Source organism: Phoca vitulina, unplaced genomic scaffold (genome assembly GCF_004348235.1).
Source record: "Phoca vitulina isolate PV1807 unplaced genomic scaffold, GSC_HSeal_1.0 scaffold15, whole genome shotgun sequence".
Lineage (NCBI taxonomy): Eukaryota > Metazoa > Chordata > Mammalia > Carnivora > Phocidae > Phoca > Phoca vitulina.
The window spans coordinates 37,899,637-37,915,092 of NW_022589718.1; the positions used below are offsets into that span (position 1 = coordinate 37,899,637).

The 15,456-nt window shown below is 42.8% G+C and overlaps 1 protein-coding gene across 2 annotated transcripts in view; it reads left to right on the plus strand.

Moving 5' to 3' along the window:
* The window catches only part of CSMD1 (CUB and Sushi multiple domains 1), a 2,006,418-nt gene that overhangs the window by 1,772,476 nt on the left and 218,486 nt on the right, over positions 1-15,456 (plus strand). For both annotated transcript variants that reach the window (XM_032413252.1, XM_032413253.1), the window contains exons 35-36: positions 568-692; positions 1,177-1,273. In XM_032413252.1, the coding sequence (XP_032269143.1) occupies positions 568-692; positions 1,177-1,273 (222 nt within the window). The remainder of the gene's footprint in view (positions 1-567; positions 693-1,176; positions 1,274-15,456) is intronic.

Sequence of the window (15,456 nt, forward strand, 5' to 3'; positions counted from 1 at the left end):
TAAATGTGTGCTGATGAAGGTTTGAAAAGTAGTAGGTTAATGCAGTCCGAATAACAATGACGCTCTTAGTTAGAGTTTATTTGCTTCATTTTGTGTAAGAACCTCTAGTGCAATCATGATTAGCTCTTGAATTCATTTGCACATTTTCAGCGTCTCTTCTCCTCCCTGGATTTGATCATAAATCCCATTAATATCCTTTGGAGTTGCATGTCTGCATGTAGGAGACAGTACTCCACAAAGCTCCTTAAATCGTACGGATAAAATGATTCTAAACAGAATTCACTTTAGAGATGCCACGTTAGGTACCGTCCCTCCTAACAGAGCTCGAAGAGATTTACCTTTAGACACCAGATCTCTAACTTGGTAGTACAGTAGATAATAATCAATGATACTGCGAGTTTATAAGAGAACAGACTAAATTTGACCCTGGCTACAAGTGCCATTTAAAGGACCGTACTCCATGTAAAATGTCTCTTAATATCTGATCACACAGCAAAGAACCGCTAAGCACCAAATTAATGCTGTCCTCTCTGCTTTATGTTTATGACACACGGTTTTGTCTTTTAGTCCCCTGCAGTGGTAATTTCACTCAGCGCAGAGGTACAATTTTATCCCCTGGCTACCCGGAACCGTATGGTAACAACTTAAACTGTATCTGGAAAATCATAGTTACAGAGGGATCAGGAATTCAGGTAAGCCCCTTATGCCCCGAACATCCAAATGCACAGGGTTTGGCTAGGTCTGTGTTTGCTTTCTGTGTTTGTTTTTTGTTTTGCATTGGTTATTTTATTTTATTTCTGCATTGGTTATTTTATTTAATCTTTTTTTTTTTTGCATTGGTTTATTATATTTATTTATTTTGAATTTGTTATTTATTTTTTTACTTGCATTGGTTATTTTAAACACTTAAACCATGGCCTGTTTCCCTTTTCTTACTACTTCTGCAACGTGTTTCTAATCACATTTCTCTATTTGGAATAGCAATAGTAGATTTTTAGGATAAAAGCTGTCAAAAATACCATTTGTAGACATTTTCAAATGTCTTTTCATGGTTTATTCTCCTTGGTTTCACCCTTCTCTTACGTGTGTATATTAAGTTTCATGGGAAGCCCCACATGATCAGGCTAATTTCCTTAAACGAAAAACACACATTAACTGAACACTGTCGTTTGCTAGATTCAAGTGATCAGTTTTGCCACCGAGCAGAACTGGGACTCTCTGGAGATTTACGACGGCGGTGACATGACCTCACCCAGGCTGGGAAGTTTCTCAGGTAAGATGAAACCAGCTCCCTAGTCTCTGTTTGTGAACCAGAATCATCAAACACTAGCAAACAAACAACAGCAACAAAACGTTTGATGTAGACTTTTCCTGCAAAACTCCTGTGTATCGGTGATAGCTTGGCTAGCGTTGAAAGTCTTAGGGGAAGCGCATCACAAAGCAGGAGAGCCAGGAGACAGCTCTGTTCGCAGGGAGGGGAGGGCTGCTGGGGAGGAGCAGGTAAGGCCATGTTTGCAGGTGACAGGCTGAGGCCGGGGACAAGGGACCCAGCGGGAGATGGGAGGCGGGGGTGAAGCAGGAAGTAGGTCGTGGTTCTCAGCTCCTGAGAAGAGACGTCTAAAGGTTGGGCAACCCAGGAAAAGGGCACTCTGCATTTTGGGGCATTTAGGGCTGAGGCTTGCAGTGCTTTGCTCCATCAACGTTGCAGAAAACCCCGACCCTTTACAGCAGCTGCTGCCTCGCTCAGCAGCCTCCGGACGTGAACCGTAGCCGGTGGGAAAGAGCCCTTCCTTGCTCTTCCTTCCACCTGCAACTTGGCGGACATGGCCCCCGCACTGGCCTGAGCAGCTGCGTCCTCGCCTTCGCCACAAGCAGTGGACTCAGCTCCGTCTTCCTTTCTTTGTCCTGCGGCAGGTGAGCCTGCCTCTTCCGCTCTGTGGGGCAGGAGCACATCCGAATCCCGACCCCCGGGCCGCAGTCGCATCACCGTCATCCCCTTCACCAGCGTCCCCATCAGTCGGTGTCGCTGCGCACGGGGCCGGGCTAGCTGAGTCCCCCACGCGGCGCTCTGCCCTCCATGCTACTGCTCCCCTCGCGTTCCAGGTGACAGAGACGGGCACGTGTCCGAATGGTCCAGGAGCGCGTGGAGACATAACGGCCTTCTCGGAGTGTCCCCGCCGCACACACCGCGCCGTTGTCGCCCCGGCCTGCTTCTCTTCAGGGCTCTCCTGCTGCTCAGCTGGCTGGGAGCGCAGGCTGGGTGGCGGGGCGGCCCTTCCCAGCGCCGCGGCTTTGACCTCAGCGCGCCCCTCCTGAGTGGTTCCAGAGGTCTCGTCTCTGGACGTCGGCAAGAAGAGCACCCTTTTCACGAGGCCACTTAAAGGCTGTGCGATAAGACGCCGGTCTGATGTAGTTTCTCACACGCCGTCTGATGCTTGTCTGCCTGGGTGTGATTTATCTTGAGACTTCTCTCCCACCGCCCCCCGGTCCCGCAGGCGTCATCTCAGACGCCGGCCCCGCCGTGAACGCCCGCTGACTCCCCGCGCCAGACGGCGCCTGTCGCAGTGCAGCTTAGCGCACGGCCGCTTGAAGTCCCTGCTCTCTGTACCGGGTGCTTTGTTCTTAGGGATGAAAGGGAAAGCCTCTGACACTGAAGATAGCAGCAGCTTCAACGCGACTTGGAATCCATGTGCAGATGATAAAACACAGTAATGGTTATAATAAAATATATCTTAGTAATTTATAAAAATAATGCTAATGTGAACTAATAATGTCTGTAACTTTTGGCAAATATGCAGCACTCCAGGTAGGTGTTGGGTATTAAAGGAGGTCAAAAATAGTATTTTTCTAGGATTGGGTAGAAAAATTATATATATATATATATATATATATCTCCTAACTGATATTATAACATATCTGGGAAAAAGTAAAATATCTTAACAGATTAGTAAAATATAGGCAGATAAATCAAAGGGAGAAGAAAGGCTCCAGGCAACAGAACCATGTGGTTCAGAGCCTATGTCTGTTTTTTTTTTTTTTTTTTTTAAGATTTTATTTATTTATTTGAGAGAGAGAATGAGATAGAGCATGAGAGGGAGGAGGGTCAGAGGGAGAAGCAGGCTCCCTGCCGAGCAGGGAGCCCGATGCGGGACTCGATCCCGGGACTCCAGGATCATGACCTGAGCCGAAGGCAGTCGCTTAACCAACTGAGCCACCCAGGCGCCCCAGAGCCTGTGCCTGTGTCAGATGATCCTTGAAGAATGTGGGGTTGAACCACACAGATCCACTTACACATGGATTTTTTTCAGTAAATAGAGTACAGAACCATAAATATATTTTCTTTTCCTTATGCAAGTTTTATTAAATAAAACTTGCTTACAAAGTATGTGCTTTGCCATTTTTTTTACTTTTATTTTATTTTATTTATTGTTATGTTAATCCCCATACATTACATCATTAGTTTTAGATGTAGTGTTCCATGTGCTTTGCCATTTTTTATCTGAAGTTCAGATTTCACTGTTCAGATATATTTTTTTAATTATCAATTAACATATATCATTCTGCATTAAACCTTCTCTTGAATAACAACTTAATGTCAACTTAGCTTCAGATATGTGATTTTATATTTCTCAGTTAATATTAGGAATAGGTTGACTTTTAAAAGAGAAGGGTGTAACGTTGAACTGATTTTTCCACCTGACTTTCTCAGGCACGAGGGTGTTACTGAACACTTTTACACACAAACGTACAAAGAGCCAGAGACCGCACACAGGAGACAGTTGCATGATCGACTGACCAAGGTTAGCAGGAATGACTTATTAAAAAATAGTAAAAATAATAATAATAAAAGAAGGAAACACATTGTCTACATATGTGATGAAAAATAATGACAGCAATCCTCTCTTTCTTGAGTTTTTGGAATTAGCCCGGAGAAAAGATCTTTTTTTTTTTTTCCCTGTTATTTCATGGGTACAAACTTAAATTTATTAAGTCAATCAGTAGTATTGAAACTGTAGAAGGAAGATGCATGTCTAAGTCAAAACTGGGTTCACTTATAATAGTAAACAATGTCTAGCTAAATATATAGATCTTAGCTATATTTTTAATTTTTTTAAAGTTTTTGTTTAAGTTTCAGTTAGTTAACATACAGTGTAGTATTAGTTTCGGGTGTACAGTTTAGTGATTCATGAGTTCCATGCAACACCCGGGGCTCATCACAAGTGCCCTCCTTTATCCCCATCTTTTAAAGACTATTTGACATAAATACCAGTACAATGTAATTCTGACCATGATCAACATGAGTTAGAACACAGGTCGTGGCTTGAAGGCATGGTGCTCCAGCTCCCAATGCCAGTCCCAAGCTCAGTGTCCCTAGGCCACCCGTGCTTTGACCGACTCGCTAACATTTTGGGGGTTATCTTAGATTGAATGATTCTCTACTATAACTCATGGAACACGAGAAGGCAATATGCTTACGAGTACAGCATATTATAAAGTAATCAGATTGGGAACAGCCAAATGAGGTGACTCATAGAGCACCATCTGGGAGGGTGTCAGACATGAGGCTTTCATGTCCTCAGGACGTGTCACTTTCAAGGGACACACGTATCACCAACGAAGAAGCTAGCCTGAGCTTTGCTGTCCAGAGTTTTACCTGGGTTTTCATGATGTAGGCATGATTAATTAAATCACTGGCTACAAGGTTAACTCAGTCTTCAGCTCCTTCCCCTCCCACAGGTTGGGAGGTCAGGCTGATACCATCTGGCTCAAAACCCCAAGCCTCTAAGTGCATGGCTGTCCTTCCCACCACCGTGAGTTATCATAAACATGATCACATAGTTACCATAAACTCAGGTGTGGTTTAAGGAGTCCACCATGAATATCAAGGACATTCCTATTGCTCGGAATAGTCCAAAGGTTAAGATATTGAGTACCCTGTAGATACCAGGAGCAAAGAGCAGAGGAATCCTTCACTACACACAACCCCGATTATCAGTGCGAGCAGGGTACACCACTATTTTGATTCTTTAGATTACTGAGATGTCACATATATAAGGAATAATAAAGAAAAAAAAAACCTACTTAGTAAGATCTTAAGAGAATATAGATGATGTGTAAGTTTTATAACATTGTTCTCTGTTCTCATAGTACTTGATTTTGACCACAGTATTTTATGATACAAGTTGGTTGTTTATATTAGGTGTGATGACGTAGAGGAAGCTGAGCCTAAAACATCTCTAAGATAATCGTAAATATGTAGCCTATATTCTTTTCCACAATGGAAATAAGGATTCTTCATGTATCAAGGTTTGGATTAAGAAATTCCTCTGATAGTGAGTATGTTATATAGGAATTAATAGGATGTCAGTTAATGTTATGGGAACCTAGTCTTACTGAAACTTAATTTGAATAAAAATGGATAATACCAATAAGAAAAGAAATTCCTCTGATAAAAATAATTATGGAATTTGCTATTTGTTGCTATCAACTTTCTTAGCAGAAATGCAAAAATGTAAACTTTTAAGAAAACTAATATTAAGTTAAATAAAAACATCAGTGAACAGGGCGCCTGGGTGGCTCAGTCGTTAAGCGTCTGCCTTCGGCTCAGGTCATGATCCCAGGGTCCTGGGATCGAGTCCCACATCGGGCTCCCTGCTCGGCGGGAAGCCTGCTTCTCCCTCTCCCACTCCCGCTGCTTGTGTTTCTGCTCTCGCTATCTCTGTCTCTGTGAAATAAATAAATAAATAAATAAAATCTTTAAAATAAAAAAAAAAAAAAAAGAAAAAAACCATCAGTGAACAAGTAATGTGATAAAAGAAAAAGTCATTAGTAAATAACATATGAAGATATAAATCCAATTTAAAATAATCAAATTTGATCTAACAACATGACAAGTTGTTTTATATAATGTCTTCTACCAAATTAAAAGAGTCTGGCTGACAATGTGTTTTTCCAGGCACTCAGGTTGAATTTCTTTGTACTTAAAATAGAGTTCATTAAAAAATGTACAATATTGTACCATATGCAAATCTATTATAATATTACAATATTGCAAACATACTTTTTCTCTGAAGTTAGACCACTTACATTTTTTAGTTTAATATTCAAAGGTTTATATGTTTTTTGAGATGACATGAAGATGTTTGATATGTGGGAGATTTGCATTGTTTCTAAGACATTTCCACCCTCCCAGACAATAGTGTTTTTTTGTGAATGAGCCTAGTCAACCACATCATCCTCATCTGGGCTGTTTTTTGCATTTACTCATATGCATACTATGGGGGAAAAAAATGAGCAGGAGCCATGTTCACAAATTTGGCAATTTTTACAATTGTAGCCATTGTGAATACGAAGGGTATGTTCAATTGAAAAAATAATCAAGAAAATCCCTAATTTATACTCTACATATCATATATTATTCCCACTTACCTGTGGTTTTGCTTTTCCATGGTCTGAATTACCCATGAACCGTGGGTGGTTCATCTGGAAGCAGATGATGCTCCTTCTGACATACTGTCTGAAGGTCAGTGGTAGCCTAACGCTATATCACATGGCGGGGTCACTCACCTCCCTTCATCCTGTCCTGTAGGCATTTTATCATCTCAAACCATCACAAGAAGGGTGAGGACAAGGACAATAACATATTTTGAGAGAAAGAGACCACGTTCACATAACTTTTATTATGGCTCAGGTTGCAATTATTCTATTGTATTTAGTTGTTCATCTCTTACTGTGCCTAATTTATAAGTTACACTTTACCACGGGTGTGCGTGTGTAGGAAAATACATATAGCATATATAGGGTTTGGTGTATCTGTGGTTTCAGGCATTCACTGGGGATCTTAGTATATATCCCCTGTGGATCAAGGGGGACTACTGTATGATATTTTATGTAATACAGTGACAACAGAGAAAGGAATGCTTTAATTCCTGTACCTCTCACATAGTTTTACATGGAAACTTCTGGTTTCTCTGTTATTTTACTTGGGAAGAGCAATGGCTTTTCTGATGGTGAGAGCCTCTCGCTCTTGGGGTTGGGAACCTAATGAGCCCCCCGGTGCGGAAAGGAATGTCATTACAATCATGAGCACTAGTCTCTTAACTCATCCCCCTACTCTTGGATTATTGGGGCCTGTCTCTTTCCTTCTCTATGTTTTGGCTGAGGCCAAGTATCTGAGGGGTCTTCCATCTTCGCCCCTGCAAGCTTTGGGGTAAATTATCTTGAGTTCTTGTTTCTAGCCCTCTGTGTCTCAACATCTCTCTCTTTCTACATGCGTACTGCACTGTGTGAGTCCCGAGGCAAACCTTGGCCTTGCCCCTCATACTTAACCCACGCAAGTTCTCAGAAGCCCTGCTCCCTTTTCTTTGGAGTGTTATGTGGCATTTGTCCAAATTTAAAAAACAGAGCTTCATTTTACTTCTCTCCATGGATCTTCTCTTTATTCCCTACTGCGCAGACTCCTGAGGCTATAAAGAATGAATGGTTTCATACCCAGTAGACACAGCACGGTGTCTTCATAGTTGAAGTTAATTTTGTGAGGGATGGCATGAATTTTAAGATTTCATTTTGGCTTTCTTTGTCCATATACTTGGTGGATGTGTTTGGTATAGTCAGGGACCTTGCAAAGAGTGGCTGAACAAGCTGATAACTGTTAACATTGGAAGGCTGGGGACCTAGATGGGAGCTGAGGACGTAAGTCGTATGGAGAGTAATGCGAACCAGTATCTCAGAGTTTGAGAAAGGAGTTAGAAAGATGGAAATGAGGAAATTGAATTTGAATTAGAGGTATCAGTGTGAACCTGTGGTTTTATATGCATAGATAAAAATTAAAATGTGTGTGTGTGTGCGTGAGCATATTTCCTACCTCTGTCTTTTGACAGATATAAAACAACACCCCAGCAGCAATGAAGCCCTCTCATACCCAATCTGGGCTCCTAAATATCAATGTAATACAATTTTTCCCTAGAGGAACCAGTGTTCTTAGAGAAATGAGGACTCATTTCTCAAGGCTCTGGTAGGAAGAAAAAAGAAAAAAAAACGATGAACCACTCTGTATAAAATAGAATTCTGTGAATCCATCCAGCTATAAGAGGATACGTGCATAAATGAATGAAAAAGAGATTTCCCTTACAGAATGCAAACCAATAAATCTAGAAGGAAGGCGGAATTAGAGAATCATCATTTGGCAACTGTTACAGTAATAAGCAATTCAGGCTGGAACATCAATGGATGCTAAAACTGACGGGTGAAATTCTAATGAGAAACAGCATGTTCTTAGTCTCTGTGCATGTCCCCACCTGATCTGTACTCATCAAAAGCGGAAAGTAGTAACTTCAGCGGGGAGGAGCCTGGCAGACGCCACCTTCGCCAAGCATTAATGTGACAGTCGCCAGTAACGCAACAAGGTATGCACTGGTGTACTGATAAACCTGCTGTGCAAACCAACAGACAAACCAAAAGCTCAATTTGTTGTGGGGTTGCAAACGCAGTGGTGTAAACACTCCCACCTTGGCTGATTTAACAGCCATGATGCCACTGTGCTCAGGGTTGAGGAGATGTGCAGCCTTTGCAGCCTGAACAAGCAGCTCCCTCACACCCCCGAGAGCGAGCATGGAGCAGATGAGACAACCCAGCAAGAATATAGCATCATCTTTTGTCATGCTTGCCAAAAATGCATGAGCTGAATATAATTGTGAAGACTGTCAGGCAAACTCAAATTGAAAAATGTTCCACACAAAAAATGTGCATGTGTTTTTCAAAAGCATCAAGTTGAAGAAGGTGTGGGAAAGACTAAGAAACCCTTCCTGATGGAAGGAAACGAAGGGAACCGGAGGTTGAGCGCACGGAGTGATCACGGACAGAATCCTTGGGCTATGAGAGCCATTAGTGAAGATTCTCGGAAATCGAATGAGATCTATGTGTTGAATCTATGCATCATAGACTGTGGCGTCTATGTTAGTTCCTTTGGAATTTGTGATGTGTTGTAAGGAACGCACACTGAATTTTTACAAGAAATGGGCTGTCATATTTGCAAATTGCTCATTGGTTTAGGATAAAATAATTTTACATATACACACATAAGAATTAGGGGGAGAGATAGACACAATTATTATATAATATGTAGAGAGATAGTGGGTATGTGGGAGCTTTGGTACTATATTTGTACTTTTTTTAAGGTAGAAATGATTTGAAATGTTTTAACAGGAGATTTAAAAAGAAACGTTATATGGAAAAAAAAAATGACAAGTTGGCCATAAAATTTGAATATTTGTAAAAACGTAATCAGTATTTAAACTTTTTGTGTTTCTATGGTACTTTTAAAAATATCTATAAAAGAATATTGAACCCATTTTAAAAGTTAGTGGTTGAGTACAAACAAACAAGCATGAGAAGTTGTTAGAGGTACATATTTCAGGAAAAACAATCGACTGGCTTCTTGAACAAATTCAAGTTTTTTAGATTTTTTATTTCTGTTTGAACAGCCCTGAATATGTAGGCATTATGTTGTAAGCCATCTAAAATTATTTTTGGAAGTAGGCAGGTTATAAATTATAAATGAATGGAATAGATCAAAATTCATACCCATTTGTAGCTGACAGTCAGTATTAAGGGGAAGTAAGTATCTGTGCTGAGGGGAGAATCAGTAGGGGCAATAATATCCTTTGTCAGTTTTCTTTGTTGGGTATTGCTCTATCTAGGTCACAGTAAAACAATGTGATAGAAAATATACTGCCTGTGGCAACACTTTTAAAAAACCTCCCAGCTGCATTGTGTGTGGTGGGAAGACCTTCTGCCGGCCCACTCCCAGAGGAGCCCCAGGGGCAGCGCCCGGCGCTACACGCCCTCCCTCCAGCTGGGGCCAGGGGCTCCCTGCACAGCATCCTCCCAGGCCTCTCTGGCTACTTGGCACCTGTGTGTTTTGTCACGGGACGCATCAAGATACAGCAGCTTTTGCAGAAGAGCAAGTGACCATCTCTCATGTTATAGGTACAAACAGGACATCGTTCATGAATTGCTGCAATTGGCAGTAACGTTTAGAAAGAACATGAGTCACAAAGCGTTGTCCCAAACACAATCATGTGTTACTCTCAGGTACAGGACTTAATATCGTCTTCACCTTCTAGAATTGGATCATGTTAAAATGACATGTTTCAGTGACAGAACTGATCTGGGTCAGAGTCAGGGGTGGACGTGGGTTTTCTGACCCCACTGTAACTTGGTCAACTGAAGACCAACAGATAAAAACGTCAAACAATGTACAGTGGGTCCCTGTACGTGTAGATATGGGGACCGGAGGCTGTGAAATAGACTTTCAAAAGTATAAGTTAGGGTCTCATCTCCCAAAGAAAGCCATGAAACTGAGCAGGAAGCGCTGTAGAGAGGTGTTGTCCTACATGTGCCCTCAGAGAAAAGCTGTGTCTCTACAGACCTGGTGGCCGGGATGGTGTTTATGGAGGACACGGCAGCTTGGTCGTTTTCTAGGCTTGGGTAGAAGACCCAGGGGTGGGAAGTGAGGAAGGGCAGCGCTGCTTCGAAAGAGTTTTAGTTAATGAAACAGTAATGTAGTGGAAGCAGTCATCGATTACCCCAAATTCCAGGCAACAAGTAATGCAGATGCTATCGTGGGAGCAGGTTTGGTTAGACGAGTTAGATCTATGGTGACATTATTCTTTCTGCAAACATTACCTAAATCTACAAAAATAGTGCTTGTGTGAGTAGCACGTGTACTAGAACCCCTGTTGTGAGGAGCGCTGAGTAAGGTACGGGATTGCTGAGTCACTCTCTTGTGCCCTGAAACTAGTGTCACGCTGTTGACGATACTGGCATTAAGGTTTTTAAAAAGTTAGAAAACCACTGAAAAAAAATTTTTTTAATTACAAAAATAATACCAGAGTGAGAAGACAGCAGTCATACACAGCCAACAAAAGTGGGTAAAAATTGGTGTTTTTGGTGGATGTCTCTTGAATTGGGCCAACTAGTGGGCGCAGTGGACATCCCTGCACCTCCTGGCCTTCCTCCCTCCTCCTCCTAAGTTCCTCGCGGACGCACTGGCGTGCCCTCTCTGGGGGGAGGAGAGACAGTGTTCCTCAGAAAAATTGCTTCTCGTTTTGTAAACAGGCTAGTGTACCACTCTTTTTTAAATTATGTTCAGTTAGCCACCATACAATACATCATTAGTTTTTGATGTAGTGTTCAGTGATTCATCAGTTTAGCATAACACGCAGTGCTCATCACAACACGTGCCCTCCTTACTACCCATCACCCGCTGACCCCATCCTCCCTCCCCCCTCCCTTCTGAAACCCTCAGTTTGTTTCCCGGAGTCCATAGTCTCTCATGGTTCATCTCCCTCTCTGATTTCTCCCCTTTCAGATCTCCCTCCCTTCCCCTATGGTCCTCCGTGCTATTCTTTATGTTCTACATGTGAGGGAGACCATATGATAGGGTACCCCTCTTTGCAACACTCCCCTATCTGTACTTTATTAGTTACCAGGTAGTTTCAACAATAGTCGCTCTTTATATAGTTGTGCTAAGCAGCAGGGATAGGCTTATGGTTTAAAAACAGTGTGTGTGTCTCAAACCAAGGTCAAATACCTGGGTTAAATCTTCAAACATCTTCGAAGTGTTTATTATTCAACACACAACTGCAGTGTTCTTAGAGTGAATTGTGCACTCATTCTTCAGGCCTGATAAGACCCCACCTCTCAGAGCCAGGCCCTCTTGACAGCCAGGAAGATGGTTTGAGGCACAGACCCCACATCTATCAGGGATTCCAACTTCTGGAAGAATTTACCCACCCACGTGCATGCATGTATGTCCACACACAGTCAATGAGTAGTGTGTGCAGTGTTTTATTTTCTTTCCATTTCTCACTGTCCTCCTTCCAGCACAGACCAGGAATGGTTTGGATTCTGATTGGTCAAAGATGCCAAGACACATGCTCAATCTGTGGGTGAACCTTGGTAAATCCAGTGAAAGACTGTCTATGCTAATGAAAGGTCAACGAAAAGTCCTTAATGTATTTGCAGGATGGAGTCAACACACTCATTTGCACTTATGATAGGATATTTTATTGGGATGTTATTTCTGTCTCTGTCCACTGGTATTCTTCCCGTCCTCGTGCCAGGAGACAGCCTGGTTTTGCCCTTGGCTTGGCTAAAGGCAGCAGTTTGTCCATAGCCGGGTTCAGGCCTCTCCTGGCTCTGGGCTTCCAAAAACCACAGCTCCTGAAAGCAGAGAGGATGGCAAGTCTCAAGGTTCAAACAGCTGACATGACCAGAAGGAAAGTGAGAAGCTCTCCAGGCCTGGAGATCTTCCGGAGACTCAAGTTATGGTGGAATCGCTCACGGTGCTGCAGGGAGGTGGCAGGACCTGAGGGCATCAGTGTCTGATGTGCTGAGCAAGGCAGAGAGCAGTCTGCCGAAGGCCAGCACCGGACCTTGGAGCTGCTGGAATCAAGGGACCATGTGAGCTTGGGGAATGAGCAGATGTGACGTGAAGAGCAGAAGACCTGCATGTTTGGGGCTGTTTGCTCTCTTTGAGCAGGGAACAGACCCCCAGTCAGGATGGGGATTGAATTTCCCCAGCTCTACAGGATGATCCCTCAGAGCACGTTGAAGTAGTTTCAAAATGTCAGTGAAAGATGTGTGTTTCAGCCATGTCTAAAAATGAAATTTACAAGCATTATTCATTTGTGAAAAGATCGTTTGTGTGCAGAATGTGGACTGTGTGGGGAGAAGGCAGACAAGGGCTTGGGAGGTCAACTGATGCTCAGGCAAGAGCTGAGAGTGATGACAGCCCAGGCAAGAGCTGAGAGTGATGACAGCTGTGGGCTACAGAGTAGACGCCTGATGGAAGCTTCCACGGCTCCCTGGTTCATGTGATGGGTCGCTCTGCTTCTTGTCCTCAGGTACTGAATAAAGTGCCAGGCTTTGAGGCTCTGTGCTGATCAGGGGAAGCTCTGCTTGGTATGTAGCCAGGAAATAACTGGTGTGTCTGGTGAGGCGGTTGATAGGTTTGTCAAGCTGGTGAAGACGTGTTTACTGCATGAGTAAGTGACTTAGTGTGAGAAGGGAGGGGAGATTGTTGAAGGAGTAGGAATGGGTAGGAATAATTACTGGATCATGGTAGTTCTAGTTTTAATTTTTATGGAACCTCCATACTGTTTTCCAGAGTGGTTGCACCAGTTTGCATTTCCCACCAACAGTGTAAGAGGGTTCCCCTTTCTCTGCATCCTCACCAACCTATGTTTATAGCAGCATTATTTACAACAGCCAAAATATGGAAGCAGCCTAAGTGTCCACTGACTGATGAATGGATGAAGATGTGGTATATATACAATGGAATATTATTGAGCCAGGAGAAAGAATGACATCTCGCCATTTGCAACAACGTGGATGTTGCTAGAGAGTGTTATGCTAAGTGAAATAAGTCAGTCAGAGAAAGTCAAATACCGTATGATTTCACTCATATGTGGATTTTAAGAAACAAAACACATGAACAAATAAAATAAGAGACAAAAGACAGACTCTTAAATGTAGAGAACACACTTGTGGTCATCAGAGGGAAGTTGGGTGGGGGGATGGGGAAATAGGTGATGGGGATTAAGAGCACACTTGTCGGGACAAGCACTGAGTAATGCATAGAAATACTGAATCATTATATTGTACACCTGAAACTAATATAACGTTGTATGTTAATTATAATTGAATATAAAAAAAAGAAGGTAAAATGGATCAGAAGAGAAGGGAAAGAGCATCCCAGGCTACAATTATGGGGACACCTCAAACAGAAAACATCAGTTTTGAAAAAGAGAAGCCAGAAATACAGGCAGTGGTTAGATCATGCAAGGTCTTTAGGCCAAATCAAGGAGGCTGAAATCCCATCCTAAGATCATCAAGAATCCATGAGAATTATAGTATGAAATAATCATAAGTTCATTTTTTAAAAAAATCCTTTCCTCCAACTCCTGAATAGAGAATGAACTGTTTGAGGACAATAGTAGATTCAGAAAACAGGTTGAGAGAGGGTTGCACTCATCGAGCTCAGGGGTGCTGGTGGGTGGCACTGGGGTGATGGTGGTGAAGGGGCGGGGGGAGGCTGGCTAGGTGGGGCCCGTTAGCAGGTTGCAGGGCAGTGTGGGGTCACAGAGAGAAGGAAGCCTCTAATGGGGGAAGGAGGAATGCTAGCAGTGTTGTTGACTAACTCGGGGAACGCAGGAGGCTGGCCAGGGTTTACAGGCTTGGATTATGAGTTAGGCATTGCACACGCCATCGTCCAAGGTCCTTCGGACACCCAGTGACGTGAGGCCAGCTGGAATCTGTACCTGGAGCTGTTGACTTAAAGCTGGTGGAGGTCACCAGGATCCCTAAAGTGGAGAGGGAAGGATGATGGAAGACCTTACCTTTCTGACAATGTTCATCTGCCTTGGATAATTATGAACTTACCTCCTTATTCCGTTACACAATAGGGTTATTTTCAGTGCAGCTTGGCCTAGTAATTTGCTCACACCACAGTGAGTTTGACGCAACAGGTGTTCCCTTGACTCTCCTAAGTGCTAAGTACGCCCTTGAGAGAGCAAGTCCATGCAGGGAGCAGCGAGCATGTGCGCTTGTAGAAAACGGGATTTAAAGTTCTTATCATTTCCCATATGTAATACCTCCTACCAGAATACTTTAAACTTCTGATTGATGGACATTTTTCTTTTCCTCAGCCCCCTCCAATATCACAGTGTCTTTGTCACTCTTGTCCTCGACGTCTGTACATCTCCTGCTGACTTGTGGGTTGTCACGACACAAGGCAGAACATTTTAAGTAAAGGAAGCATTATTTATCATAAACCTGCATTTTCCTTTTCACACGTGCTTAGTTGGAATCATTTGCAGATCTCAGTGGGAACATTGTTCAGCACGGATCACACAAGGATAGAAGAGAGGATACGTAGTCAAAAGCAGCATTTTATCAATAATATATTGGTCAATCCACCCAGACTAACTGCTGCCCCCTCCCCAGGACCTCCATAAGACTTGCTCATTTAAGTTTTATCCCTTCTTTGTTCAAGTCAAAACAAAACAAACAAACAAAATGATTGTGTTGTTAAAAGAATGCAGTGTGAGGGGCACCTGGGTGGCTCAGTTGGTTAAGCATCTGCCTTAGGTTCAGGTCATGATCCCAGGGCTCTGGGATCGAGCCCCATGTCAGGATCCCCGCTCAGTGGGGAGTCTGCTTCTCCCTCTCCCTCTGCTGCTCCCCCATGCTTGTGGCCCCGAATAATAAATAAATAAAATCTTTAAAAAAAGGAATGCAATGTGAAAAGCCAGTGCATGGTAAAATATAAGAATTTGTGTGTCCATGTACTGATACAATAGAAAGATGTCACATCAGCTTGAGGAGAGCAGAGAAAATGTGTAACTTTACAGTGTGAGAACAAGAGAAAGGCTCGAAGTACAAAAGGATTAA